At 46.0% G+C, this 14159-nt stretch overlaps 1 protein-coding gene across 4 annotated transcripts in view; it reads right to left on the bottom strand.

Annotated features, from left to right (window-relative positions):
- Window positions 1-282: 282 nt before the first annotated feature.
- Window positions 283-14159, bottom strand: part of NXPH4 (neurexophilin 4) — a 76420-nt gene continuing 62543 nt past the window's right edge. For 3 of the 4 annotated variants that reach the window (XM_081900772.1, XM_081900774.1, XM_081900773.1), the window contains exon 2: window positions 283-1849. In XM_081900772.1, the coding sequence (XP_081756898.1) occupies window positions 1094-1849 (756 nt within the window). In that variant the 3' untranslated portion in view covers window positions 283-1093. Of the gene's footprint in view, window positions 1850-5468; window positions 5571-14159 lie in introns of those variants that run through there. The other variant, XM_081900771.1, reaches the window with a different exon arrangement.

The following is a 14159-nucleotide window of genomic DNA, read 5'->3' as shown; positions in this document are numbered from 1 at the left end:
ATTAAAACACACACACTTCATTACTGTCATGGTGGCATATATGCATTCCTAGTTATACAGACTTAAATAAATGTATTTGCAAATACATATGCCATTAAGGCCAAAAGAGCACACCTAATGTAGCACACATCCTTACTCGCTGTCATGCTGCGTATACACACACACACTCACACACGCTTTCCTAAGTTGGTTGACTCTCACAGTCCTTAATAGAATTTCATTTGAATTTCTACTAACACTCAACTCAGGCTTCTGCTATGAACATAAAGTTTGGTGGATCTCACCCACCGAACCCCAATCTCCCTGTTTACATTCAGCTTAACTCCAGCTGACACACATTCTCACTCTCCCTCCCAATTTAACATGATTGATCCATTGCACATTACATTCCTGTATTATATGAACAGAGAAGCTCCCGAGTTTGGCAATTTCTGCCCTCTGTTGGTCCTTTCCATTGTAGAGCATCTGGCAAGAGGTGAGTTGGCACTGTGGGTTAATATGCTTTTTCCCACAATCCCAGGCAGGTCAATGAATAGCTTCAGTAGCAACTCAGCTGACAATTTGTGGCTCAGTCCAAGGAGAAGAGAGACAGAGAGGTGCACAGAGGAACCTTTGGCTGCTACCAGAACCTTATATTCCAGATGGGAGGCATGATCATGAAAGACATTCTCATATAAGTCAGTGTTACAGCCCCACAGAAGCAGCAGGGTCCATTTATGCACAAAAGAGATGAAAGCCACAGCAAGCCATTTCTTCATATTGCTGGGAATTCCCTTGAGATGACTCAAACAGCATCGGAAAGGGGGTACAGTGGGGAGCAAAAGCAACAGTGTCCTTTGGGCCAGTTTCTATTTTCCTAAAGTCCTGGGACGTTTAGTGGCCACTGGGAAGGGAATGCCTTATGAGATGGAGCAGAATCCAGTTCCTGTTCAGAACCGGCCATCCTTCTCTCACTAAGCATCGGGGGGGGGGGGGCTCTCCTGTTTCTTTCACTGCCAGCCAAAGTTCTTCCAAATCCTGTCCTGATAAAAAGAGTGCAACTTACTTAACACCCCTCTGCACTGTCCCCCCCTCCCAAAGTCTTCCCCCCTCATCAGCCAAAGTAGGGGTTCTCGTTCTGGAAGTTGTAATCTGGACAGACCTTCTGGACCAGCTTGTAGTCGATGCTGAAGAAGGAGATGAAGATGCAGATGACCTTGAAGGGCTTGGCACACAACCAAGCGGCGTGACTCTGCGTGTGCTCGGTGAAGCAGATCTTAGAAGGGTCATAGAGGCAAGGCTTGTTCTTGCGTGCCCGGTTGGTCTTCTCATATTCCACGTGACAGTTGAAGGTCTTGGGTTCCTTGGGCTCAGCTAAAGTGGACTGCTGAGGGTGAAGGTGCTGAGCATGGATAGGGGGAACCAGTACATCAAACTCAACTACCTTGGTGGGTGGAACAATGCTCACAGAGACATTGCCCAGGCTGGAGGAGTTGTGACGAAAGTAGACGCTGAAGGTGCCATTTATATGATCCACAATCTTGCCTGTCACCAGCAGGCTGAACTTCAGGGTCTTGATGTTGAAATAGAAGTCACCCCAGCCAAAGATCTTCTTGGTTCGGCCTGCCTTCATGGAGGGCTTCCTCTTAGCTCGCTGGTTGAAGTGCTCCATGGCCGTCTGGTTCTTGGTCCAGTCCCAGGGACTCAGGGCACCATTGTATGGGTCCAGCTTGGCTTTGGATGGCTCACTGGAAAATATTCGAGCAGGGTTGAGCGGGTGAGGTTTCAAAGCAGTGCCCTTCAAGACACTTGAGGGACTCATCTCCAGGTAGTTCAGGGTCTTGGTCACATGGCCTTTCACACACGCAACCTATCAAAGAGGTAGATAAAATAGGGAATTTGGGTTAAAACAGGTGTGCTCTGAGATCCTTCATGTACTCATGGTGCATCTGCACCCTGCCCTGTGCATAGAGAAAGCATCTAGGTATCTTCAGGACACAAATAGGTTTAAAAAAGGACTTGTAAGAGTGCTTCATCTCTCTGTAATGTCTACACTGGACCACAGTGGGAAATTGTGGTGCCCTGCTTCATTCTAGTGTTACCCTTAAAATACAACAGCTCTGCACCCGAAATTCTACAACACAGAAAAATCCAGTTCCACGAACCATGCAACCCAGACAACAGGTGAGCATATTTGTTCATATCACACACTTCATTTGGCAGATGGGAAGTTCTGCCTTTATTACAAGTAACAATAGCTGTGACATGTGAGCACCATAATATGCCAACACTGTCTGACCTGAAAACATTTTCTGCTGTTGCCCCTGCCTAGTGGAAGGCCCTTTCCTTGAGATTACATGAAGTGGCAACGGTCACTTGGTTCAGACTTCTTGTGAGGACTTACCTTTTTGCCCACACTTCCCTTGAACCACAAGATTGGGCCTTGTTCCATGTGTTTGAATCCTCTGAATTTCTCTCTTTTTTGCTTTGATATCTCTTATGTGTTCTATACTGCTACTTTATTGGTTTTAAGTTGTGTTTTTGTTTGAATGTTTTACTGATAAAATGTTTGTCTTTTAGACCTCTGCTTAGAGGTTTCTGATATATTTAGCAGTTTATAAATGCTTTTAAATAAAGCAAATGAACAAATAGTTTGAACCTAAACCTGCCATGTGGTGGTAATTGGTAGGGTTTTGATTTTGATCAGAGCAGCAGAATTGGGGGAGCGTTTAATCCTTTCCCACCATGGTTTGGAAATAAACATAGCACTGGGCACACATGCAGGGAACAAGGATCACTTTCACAATGGAACTCCCCCTCTCCACTGCGCCCCCAAATAAACCTAATCTGGGTTCCCCCCAACCATCCAGAGCACGTTTAGTGGGTAGAGGGGGGAGTGCACACAAGAGTAGGGGGGAAAGAAGTTTTGCTGCACAAGCAGACCTCGTTCCATTCATACAACTTAGCTAAATCCCACCCATGCTGTTTTCCCCACTTCAAGCTGCTATTTCTCTACTTATTCATTTCTGATTTTTTTTCCTGTGGTGTTTGTGTGTGAGCAATACAGAGCAAGAAAATGGCATAGGGGGAAATATCCCCTCCAGGAGTGCCACTGCTCTATTCAAAACTGAAGCACATTTAAAATAAAAACATTAGAAGTGCATTAATCTTTATTTTTATTTTACAGTTAGGGGATTCACGTGTGAATATATTCTGTGAACCACCTTGAGACCTACAGGTATAGGGCGGAATATAAATAAAATAAATAAATGGAGTTATCCAACCTCTGAGCCATTTGAAGGCAATCCTGTATAGGGAAGTTTCTCTTAATGTTTAATGTTGTTGTTGTTGTTGTTATATGTTGGAAGCTGCCCAGAGTGGCTGGGGCAACTTAGTAAGATTTTCATTATGGAATGGGATGTCCCAATTTCTATCGGAGAAATGTTAGATGGTATGGAGTAGTTAGAAAAAGGTCCATTCCAATGTCGGTAGCAGAGGCTGAAGAAAGGAGGGGTTGGACTATCCATGCAGTGCTAAGATACAATGATCATAATCCGAGACTGAGCTACAGCATGTGCCCTCGTAGCCTCCTGATTTCAGTGGACTTAGCCAGACCCATCTCTGTACTGAACTGTGGCGAACAGACGTGGAGAGGAATCAGAGGGAAAGGCTCTGAGGGAAGTGGAAAAAAGGAGTTTTTTGGAAGTATACTTGTACTTGCTTATTTGTGCTGAAGGGGTGAAAATACAAGCAAACCTTGAAGGTTTAGTATGCAGTCAAACAGCTTGGCAAGGGCACAAAGTGACCGCAGGGTTGGGGGGAAGGGCCAGAATTCATGGGTTTCTGTTTCCAGTGCCAGAGACTAGAGTGGGCAGGTGCTACGGCCTTGATTTTGCATGGTGCTGTCAGTGCGGCCTCCTCTTTGCCTCTCCCTCTTCTGGGAGGCCAGGTAAGCACCTCCACAACACAATACCCTGCTGCTGAAAGCCACTGGCCAAGGTGGTCACTGAATGCCAGTACCAGATATTAGGAACAAATAAGGTGTGGGTCCCTTCTGTTTCTCAGCAACATTTGGTGCAGTTGAAAGCAAGGAGTCTGGGCTAAATGAACCACTAGACTGGCCCAACCTGGCAGCTTTGATAGGAGCAATCAGTCCCTCTAAACAAGTTTAAACCTTCTGTGCTTCCCTGATCTTCTCTATTCTTCTTCTAAACCTTTCCACTTTATTGGAACCTTTCCTCTCATATTCCAGTTTAGCTTTATTCACAAATTCTCGTCATCTGCTCTCCCCCACTCAAGCCCAGGAAAGTTTTTGTGCCAACGCAGCAGCTGGATGACAGGTCGTGATGGATTGCTGGTGTTCTTTTGCCATCACTAGAGCCGCTTGTATCACAGGCATATGGGCTACTTGTCGACAACGCTGGGCACACAAGGAAGATGAATCCTTCCAAAGGGGAGACGACTGGGAGCCCAGTTTAAGCCCCCCATTATTCCATGGCTTTCTGTTCCTCACCTGATGTCATATATGATGTCAGGTGTGGGGCAGGTGGGCGTGGCTTCCAAAGAACAGCCTTGAGGGCCAAATTAGGACTTCAGATGGGTCAAATATGGCCCATGGGCCAAAGATTCCCCACCCCTGAACTAGTCCACACAGAAATTTAATGTGGATTTGAAGCTGCTTGTGTCTCCATTCTTTTTGGTGCTGTTCACATTATGTCTTCTTCATCCAACTAGCAGTCCACACTTTCCCCCATTACATTTGGATTTTCCCAATCCAGGGATAATCCAATAAAGGAAATAAATTCAGTACAAATGTGTGTGCTATTCAACTGTGAATGCAGTGAAGTACATTGTGTGGGTTTTGCTTTGGGTTTTTTTGTGTGGGTCTTTTACAAGTGGGGTGATATTCTTTGGGTGCTGTCAATCTCCACAGCTGTCTCTCCCACAGCACACTATCCCAATGGCTAACTATTTGTGGGTTGGTCCCGGGGCACCAAAAGCTGCCTTGATTAAGATTTGTCTTTGCCTTCCTACTGCTCATCCCAGCACTGGTCCCTTCTCCGGGATTAAACAGCCCATTAGCACTTCATCCCAGGGAAGGGACTTGTGTGCTGTCATCAGACTTTACTCAGAGAAAGTTGATGACAGCAGCAACAAGCTGCACAGGAGTGAGCGACAGCCCCTGGCAGAGCTCTGTGAAGCCTTGATGATGCCACATGAATGGCCCTTCCCATCTCCCTCACCCACTTTGCCTTGATTGACCAGAAATACTCCACTTCTGCAGCTATTTGCCCGAGGACATGGAGCGGCCCTTGGGGACTGAATCCTGTGGCTCACAGATCTCAGACCCACTTCGCCTAGCAGCACAGAGAGCCATATGCAGCCATCCCAAATAAAAGGAAAAATGTGGAGAGTGAGAAAGAAAAGAGAGGAAATAAAAGCCCCCGCAGCTGAACGCACCTTGAATGTAAGCCACCACCAACTCTTACCACCAATGCTTCTTGACTGATTGGTTCCAGCCCAAATCCCCCAAGGCAGCAAGGCATAAGCGCAGCAGGTGGAGAGGAGCTACAGACACAGAGCTGTTCACAGGTACAGGGAGCACGCAGGGATGCTCATTAAAAGGGAGACAGGAGCTGCAAAAGGTGATGACTGAAACCGCTGGGAGATTTGGCAGCTTAAGATCCAGGCAGGCTGGAGAAGCAAGGGCCAAGGCCAGCCCTGGTGTAAACCTGGTCAAGTCAGCCTATTAGCAAATCCCGGTTCCTCCCCTCCTTAATGACAATTCTCTTCTGAGCTGGTAGATACTAAAAGAGAGGTCATCTAGTTCTCTCCTCCACCCTTCTGCTTGCTACAGAGAGGCTGGCTTATTAAAATGGCCACAGCACAGGGCAGGGAAAGATCAGAGGGCCAAAGGGCAGGGCCATATATGTGCCCACACAGACCCACACCTCTAGATCAACCCATGTTGGTCACAAACTCCAGAGCAAATGCACCATGAAAAAGCCACTGAAGAGCAAACTCCTCTGCCACTTTGGGTAGGTGGGCATCCAAATTACTTCGATTGACTTGCTACTTCTGGAAGCTGGTGAAGTTTCACACAGGCCGCTTTGTTAAGGTCTTAACTTTAGCCACGTCCATTTCCCTTCTCCTGCTCTTTAACACGCTACACATATTTGAATTTTTCTCCTTCCACTAAATCTATTCCAGAACTGAAATCTCTTTGGAAGGATTCCAATCCATGCATTTGCTAGTTATGACCTATGATGAAGCAACAAATTACTTTGATGAATGTATGCACTTGCGTTGCAATCTCTCTTAAAATTTGTTGCTGATGCACTGTCTAACAAGGAAGACACATAATATGAGGCTGCTTTGTAATTTCTTTAAAAGCCTTCCATTCCATCCATATTCTTAAGCCCTACTACCTTATTCCGTTTTGAGGAACCACCAGACTGCAGTTGCTCAGTAGGCATCGTGGCACCACATCCATGAATTCAAGGTCCTTCTAACTCATCTGCAATGGCTCCTAGAATCAATGGTTTGCTATCAAGCCCAGCCACAACTTGTGGACCCCCATGTTTTTCTCACCTCTCCTGCTTCAGCTTCTATCACCTCAGTACCTCACAGAAACCTTATACAGAGGTTCTTCTATCTAGCTCAGTTTTGTCTACACCAACTCGGCAGGCAGCTCCCCAGTTCCAGACTAGGGTTTCTCCCAGCCCTACCTGGAGATGCCCGGGTATGAATCTAGGATCTTCTGCATGCAAAGCAGGTGCTCTTCCTCTTCCCACTCTTCCCCATTGACCACCACCCTCTCACAGCTGCAGCTCTGCCACCTTGCCAAGTGTAGTGGAAGGCAGTGATGGCAGATAGTAGCAGATGACAGGGTAGAAAGGTGTCTGATGCTCCTTTGAGCTCCTCACTCTCTCATCTGCCAATGAGACTATTGCTACTGGTGGAATATAGAGAGTGTCCAGGCCTCTTTCTTCATATTCAGACATGCCCCTCAGACTTGCTGAAAAGATACAGGTAGATACATGCTCCTCAAATCATGGAGCGGGGTTCAGCTGGCGTAAAAGCCCGGCCTTTGGTTGGGCTCCAATCCTGGAACTCACATGGGACTTGGCTTCCCCAGATGTGTCATCATGCTATGAAAAGAGCCATCCTTGCTATTCTGTTGGGAGCCCCCCAGAGTGGCTGGGGAAACCCAGCCAGATGGACGGGCTATAAATAATAAATTATTATTATTAAGACCTCCAGGCACTGGTGTGTGAGGATGATGCCTGCATCGTGCTGGAGCCCAGCTACCCAGTGATCTAAGTTAGCTTTCTAGACACCTAAGGGACATCTAGTAAATGCATCTGCTTACTCTGGATTATTACTGGAGCTGATTTGGCAGAGTAGTTCTGCTTTCAGGTGGACCCCACCCCCTTTTCAATGTCTGGGAAGATCTCTGCACATCCTCAGCAGATTGTACTGCCTGCTCCAGACACATGGACTGCACCTGTAAGCTTTAAGAGATCCAGGTCAGGGTGCCATGGGGGCTCTTACCCACTCCTCAAGCAGCCTGTTCACCACCACCTTCTCCTGCTTGCTGAAAGATGAATATTGCTGCACCAGGCAGGAGAGATGGATAGGCGAATTAACCACCTGCACACCAGGAAGGAAAGCACAACTATTCCATAAAGACTTGCTACCCTGGAGCTCTTCAAATTAGGCAGTCTCCTGGACTGAAGATGACAACTCTGAGGGCTTGTCCACACTTTCTCTTGTCCTGAAACCACTCTTTAGCACTCAATCAGAGTAAAAGCCAATTCTGATCTTCTCCAGATTAACATTTGCTCTGAGCACTAAGGAGCTGGTTTTCCCTGAGAAAGGAGCAGGGCAAGGAGAAAACTGCTCAGACTCATACAAAAGTGGAGGAGGCCCAAGTGAGGGAGAAGGGCAGGCATTGGAGGGGGATGCAGCTGCTACTCCAAAGCAACACTATGTGCACATCAGAGACATGATGTTTCCCCTGCTGTGTTTCAAGTCACATTCTTATGCTGCTGTTCAGTCCAGAGATGATGCCCATTGCCTGTTTCCCTGTGCTGAACTCCAATTCAATTCCAATTCACTGAAGTTGCCGTCTGCGCATCTGCAGGCATCTGTGGATGAGCAATGGCTTCCTGAACTCTATGCACTGCAGCTTAACTGTAGCTTCTGGTTTGCAATCAGATGGAGGCTGGTGTAAAGGAAATAACATTGAGCAGTATTTCTCAAGAAGCTGTAGGATACTTATGGATTGTGGCTAGTGTCATGAGTACTCAGCTTCAAACACCAGCAGTGGAGCCATAGCAAGAGGTAATGAGTACACTGCCCTACTTGAGGCTCTGGAGCTCTTAAAACAACAACAACAAGGAACACATCTTCCGAATCCAAGGGCAGCAACTGGGGCATGATACCTATCCCACCATTTTTCGCAAGGGAAAATGTTGGAGGCTACACCAGTCTTTTGCATTTCCTCAAAAAGTAGTCAGGGACTTTGTCATTTCAAACGTTACTTTCTGAGCATGCATTGGAACAGCATTTCATCCTCCATCCTTGCTTTCATCCTTTTGCTGAGAGCCAGAAATCATATGTTGTAGATTTTAAGATCAAAGGTTTAATAATAATATAAAAAACCCACGCCCCTTCTCTCTCCTTGTTTGGTTCTTGGGGTGTGTTCACACTGTGCTTTTAGTCTGCATTAGTCCTAAGGAGTTTGTGCATATCAAATTTTAAACGAAAGTTGAAAGCACTCTAAGCAGTCTTAGAAGATGCAGTCCGAGTCAAGAGAGTGTTCTGTCCTCCCCACTCAGTTCTTCAGCACATGGAATCAAAGTGCAGAGAACTCTGCAGTCACTGACTGTAATTAGTTCAGGCAGCCAGGGCAGAAAATCATGGCTGCAGCATCTCTTTTGTCTCAGCGTGATGAGAGAGAAGGCAGGCTTTAAGACTCATCTGTTCTGATGTAACCCATCTGTGAACAGAAGTCTATCTTCATAGTGCAGACACAAGATGAACAGTTCATGTTCCCCACGCTTGCTCTAAGCTCAATGAAACTTACTCCCATGTAACTGTGTTTAGGATGGCAGCCTTTACAATAAACACTCATGTGGGAGTAGGGCCCACTGACTACAGGGGGACATCCTTCCAAGTGAATCCACATAGGATTGTGTCATAGTTCACACATGCATGTATGGGATTCCACTATACGTGGTTACTGTGCAGTTTGGGGGACTGGCAGATGAAGGTGTGACCATGTTACTCCACTGAAAGGTCTTGGGTGTGAGGTCCTTGATGGTGTCTGACTGGTTGTGATGGTGCATTTAGGCATACAAATCACCATTTGATGCTGCATGTTTGAACTGGCCCAGAGGGAAGCTTCCTTGCGGTGGGCTTGGGCTGGATGGCATAAGGAGGTATGAAAATTGCGCAACACTTCATCTGTGATGACTCATTCACACATGCTGAGTCATCATTGGTTGCTACAGACTTCAAGTGGTGAGCTTAAATGTGTGAACTAGCCATAAGTGGTGCTGGATTCATTCAGAAGCACTAGGTCTAATATTAGGGGTCCATGGCATGCAAACATACATCCTATCTGGTGACTCTTGAGTGGGATTGATCTAATGAGCACCATAAGTGGAAGTCCTGTGCAAGGACTGTCCCTTGTGCAACAGGGCTTCATCCTCCTCTCCCTTCGTACACACCGCAATTGACTCGAGGTTTGGGGGTGGGGAGAATACCAAAATGTTTGCCCAGATGGAGCAAACAAAGAGTGTGATGTTGAATTCCATCCCATTATCTTTAAATATTTCAAAGGCCTTGAATATGCTGCACAACAGAAGATACAGCTTCTCCTGAAACTCTTCCTTCTTGAAATTGGTAGTGGCTACAATGTGTTTCACTTACTATCTCTTAAAAAAGAATGTTCCTAATGGTTTCTCCAAGGAAAGGTGGACAATTGGCCAAGTATGTGTGGCCACCTCTATATGAGCCAATAGCAAGTGTCTCAGTGCATATCAGCTCAGCGTTCATGTTGGGCTGGAACCTTGATCTGCACCAAACCACCGCTTAGCTATCTGAATGTTAGCTTGGTTGCACAGGCTAGATTAAGCTGGGAAGATGTTTGTTTGTGATTGACCACCTTGAAAATTGATAACTGTTTGTGGGGCTACCCTCGAGGTCGGTCCAGAAGCCGCAGATAATGCAGAAATGCAAAGGCCAAGCTCCAGACTGGAGGATCCCATGGTCAGCATTTAACATAATGCCTGGAAGGAGGAAGATGCAGGAAGTTACCAGGGGCATGGTTTGTGTTCAAGGGGGATTGCACAGAAGCAAGCACAGGAGGCATGTATACAGGAGTGAAGGTGAAAAAGGGGTAAAAAGTAGGACTGCAAAACAGAAGAGCCTTCAGAAATGGGACGGTGAAGATCAAAAGTGAGCTTAGTAGTTTGCATGGGGCAGGAAGCAGAAGCTCAGAGGGGCTAATGAGGGGTTGGGGACCAGAGTGAGCAGCTCTTGTCAATAGACTGTGTGGACTAGGCCCAGAAAATCCTGTTGGCATCCCTGGCCCAATGATTCCGGGCAAGAAGTAAAACTATTCATAGTTCAGTGACATAATTCCTCTGCTCTACATTCTTTTGAAGACACTTCATGACTGGAGTGGAATGCTTTGGTTCCTTGTAGCACTCCCTCACAGGCAGGGCGTGGGAGTCTGCGGTCAGGCTGTTGACTCAAGATTTTTGGGGTTAATTACTTTCTCACCCACTGCCAAACCATCTGTCTGGATACTTGCCTTTGCCTGCCTAGTGGTGAACAGGTTCTGCATTTAGAGAGTATGGAATATAGATATGCTGACTGGCAGAAGGTGCTAAAACCTTTTTGATTGGGTTAAATTTTGCCATTAATCTGATAGCCAGTATAGGATTTTTCAGGATAGGATTTTCATCTTATGTTCATGCTGGGAGAAAATAAAGCTCTCAATGTGATGAGACAGCTTATCATGGATGTGCATTTTCATGAACTGTTGGCAGAGATTATTACCCAAATAACATCTCCCTTCTACCCAAGCCTGGATAACATGAGTTCCCTTCCACCATATTCAACAAAACATAGGTACCAAAGTGCCAAAGATTAATCAGCTTGGCAACACTAAACAATTTCCTTTCTGCAGTCACTTTAGGATGGCTCAGAGGGATTTCTGTGGAGCAGCTATGGAAGCAGTGTGGACAACCAACAGTGGAAACTCTGGAACATAATTGTGTTGCAGTACAGTCTTTGTAATTGCCCTAGGCAGAAATTTATAGCAAGAATGGCTGGGGGACATAAAGGATTGGGTAAGTGGTGAAATATTGGTCATTTTGCTGACAAACCAGACCCACAGGATCATATCTGACTTAGCTAGCTTTCTATGGTTTTGTCTATTAAAAAAGAATGGGCCGAATCCCATAAGATGGATTGCCAGCATGATTTGGAGCAAGGCTGAGGACTGTCAGCTCTGTTGCTGGAAGCGCTGGGCTAAAGTGTCAATGAGCAGGAGCCCTTTTCTGTAGTGAATGTTACACTTTTGCAGTGTTGTAGTTTTAATGTTGTTGGGGGGAAATACTGAATGCTGCAATGGATTAGACACTACAATGGATTATGCTACTAGTTTGTTTTAATTATATTCTCAGTGATGCACTATGTTTTAAATTGCGCTGCTGTATGATTTGCTGGTGGCCCTTGGCTAAGAAAGAAAGAGCTGAATTTGTACAACATAACATGACTGCAAAAGCCAGGGCGGGCCCAGCCATGAGGCAGAGTGAGGTGCCAAAGGGTCTTGAACCGGCCCTGGCAAATGCACTTTTCAGATGTGCACTATTGCGCATACAGTAAATATATGTTATGGGAAGTGGGATCAGGGCAGCAAGCCCACCTGTCTGACTGGCATGTAGGAACAGGACATACATACGCCCATACAGTTTATTTATTTCACAACTTTTACCTACTGCTTAATCCCTAAGCGGTTATGTATTCAGCCACACATAGCATGGCCAGGGTCAGTGGGGTGCAGTGGTTAGAGCACTGGATTAGGGCAACCCAGGTTCAATTCCTCACTCAGCCCTGAAGCGCACCAGGTGTCTGGTAGGCATCATCTTCCAGGCGAACTTACTTCACAGGTTGTTGCGAGGTCTTTTGGATGTGATGGACATATTGGGAAAACATCAGTTATGTAATGGGCCAAGAGGTTTTCCACTGCAACGTTTTTAAAGGGGCCAATCGCTATTTCATTGCACCCAAACAGTCAGGGAAATAGCAAGTTGTCTAAGTGGATTTGTCAGAAGGCACCTGCTGTTTGTCTTTGTGTGTTGGGGAAAGGCAAAAGTGAAATACTTTGGGAGGAAACATCCGCAACAACCCATGAGGCTCTCAGAGAGTTTTTGCAATGGGGCACACTCTCCTCCATCATGTACAGCAGGAGTGGAGAACCTCAAGACCCAGAGCTGATGTGAACCTCCAGGCCTCTCCACCTGGCCCACCATCTTGGGTCTGGGCCATGCACCCCCCTCAAGCCACACACCCCAGAGTGGCCCTAGTACACACCCTCTCAAGGGCTTTTGCTTGGCTAGAACATATTCTTGTTGTAATCATACTTTTCCTTTCCTGGATGGAGGATTGTGTGTGTGTGTGTGTGTACACAAATTCTGATTTTTGGAATGGTTGGAATGTAACAATAGGTGCACAACCCTATTGCTCTAACATGCTGTTCTTGATACCCAGAATTTTGATTTGATAGCTAGCATGATTCTAATGTAGAGAGGAATCGGACTGGCAATATAGGGAGGCCCGGTTCAACTGCCCACTTGGCTAGTATGCCCAGCTTGTCCGTCTGGCGGGGTGAAGAGGAGGTTTGGATAAATCCTTGTCTCTGAGCCTAACCTGGGGGGGGGGTAGAGTTGTGAGGATAAAATAGGACAGCCCCCATGTAAGCAACACCAGCCACCTCCATATTGTCACTATTTTGCAGGAGGGATTCAAATGTGTCCTGGAAATTTAGTTTCACAATTAAAGTGGATTAAAGTGTTCACTCACCCAAGCATAACAAATCCAGTTCAAAAAATGAGAAGCAGACTTTTTGCTGTTAGGATGAATGACAGGGAAATGAATTGAAACATGTGGGATAAGTGAATGACTACTAACAGGAAAATGTATAAAGACCCTGCAAGCAAATAAGGACAAATGCAGAGTGAATAATTATTCTTGCATAACCACTTCACACATAAATGAGAACAAATGCTCAATAAAGACCAATATAATCCAACCTCTTCGTAAACTAAATCAGGATGAACGTTCAGTAAGTAGGTCGGCTCAAGGTGCCCACGGAGTTTGTTGGAGGAACAGCAAGATACAAATGTGACGGGTGGATTGACTTGTTTTGATGTGCTGATGACTATATGTTGATAATTCCGCTTCAGAAGGCAGGACATCACATAACACAGGTCTTGAAAGACCTACATTGGCTCCCAGTACGTTTCCGAGCACAATTCAAAGTGTTGGTGTTGACCTTTAAAGCCCTAAACGGCCTCGGCCCAGTATACCTGAAGGAGCGTCTCCACCCCCATCGTTCTGCCTGGACGCTGAGGTCCAGTGCCGAGGGCCTTCTGGCGGTTCCCTCATTACGAGAAGCAAAGCTACAGGGAACCAGGCAGAGGGCCTTTTCGGTAGTGGCGCCCGCCCTGTGGAACGCCCTCCCATCAGATGTCAAAACGATAAACAACTACTTGACATTCAGAAGACATCTTAAGGCAGCCCTGTTCAGGGAAGTTTTTAATGTATGATATTTTAGTGTTTTCTGGTTTCTATGGAAGCCGCCCAGAGTGGCTGGGGAAACCCAGCCAGATGGGCGGGGTACAAATAATAAATTATTATTATTATTATTATTATTATTATTATTATTATTATTATTATTATTATCACAGCTCTGGAGAAAGTAGAATTTTTGCAGGAGCTTGGAGTTGGGGGTTGTTTATCTGTCCACTGTTTATCTGTCAATATCCATGCATAAGTTGAGGGAATAGATCATGGGCATAGCCAGGGAGGCAGGGAGGGGCAGCTGGCCCCCATCAATAAAAATACATAGCAAACTGAGGTTCTGCCCCCCCCCAACAAAA

The sequence above is a fragment of the Podarcis melisellensis genome (genome assembly GCF_964234715.1).
Source record: "Podarcis melisellensis genome assembly, chromosome: 2".
NCBI lineage: Eukaryota > Metazoa > Chordata > Lepidosauria > Squamata > Lacertidae > Podarcis > Podarcis melisellensis.
The sequence above is the reverse complement of the archived record's forward strand: the minus strand, read 5'-3'. Positions and strand labels throughout refer to the sequence as shown.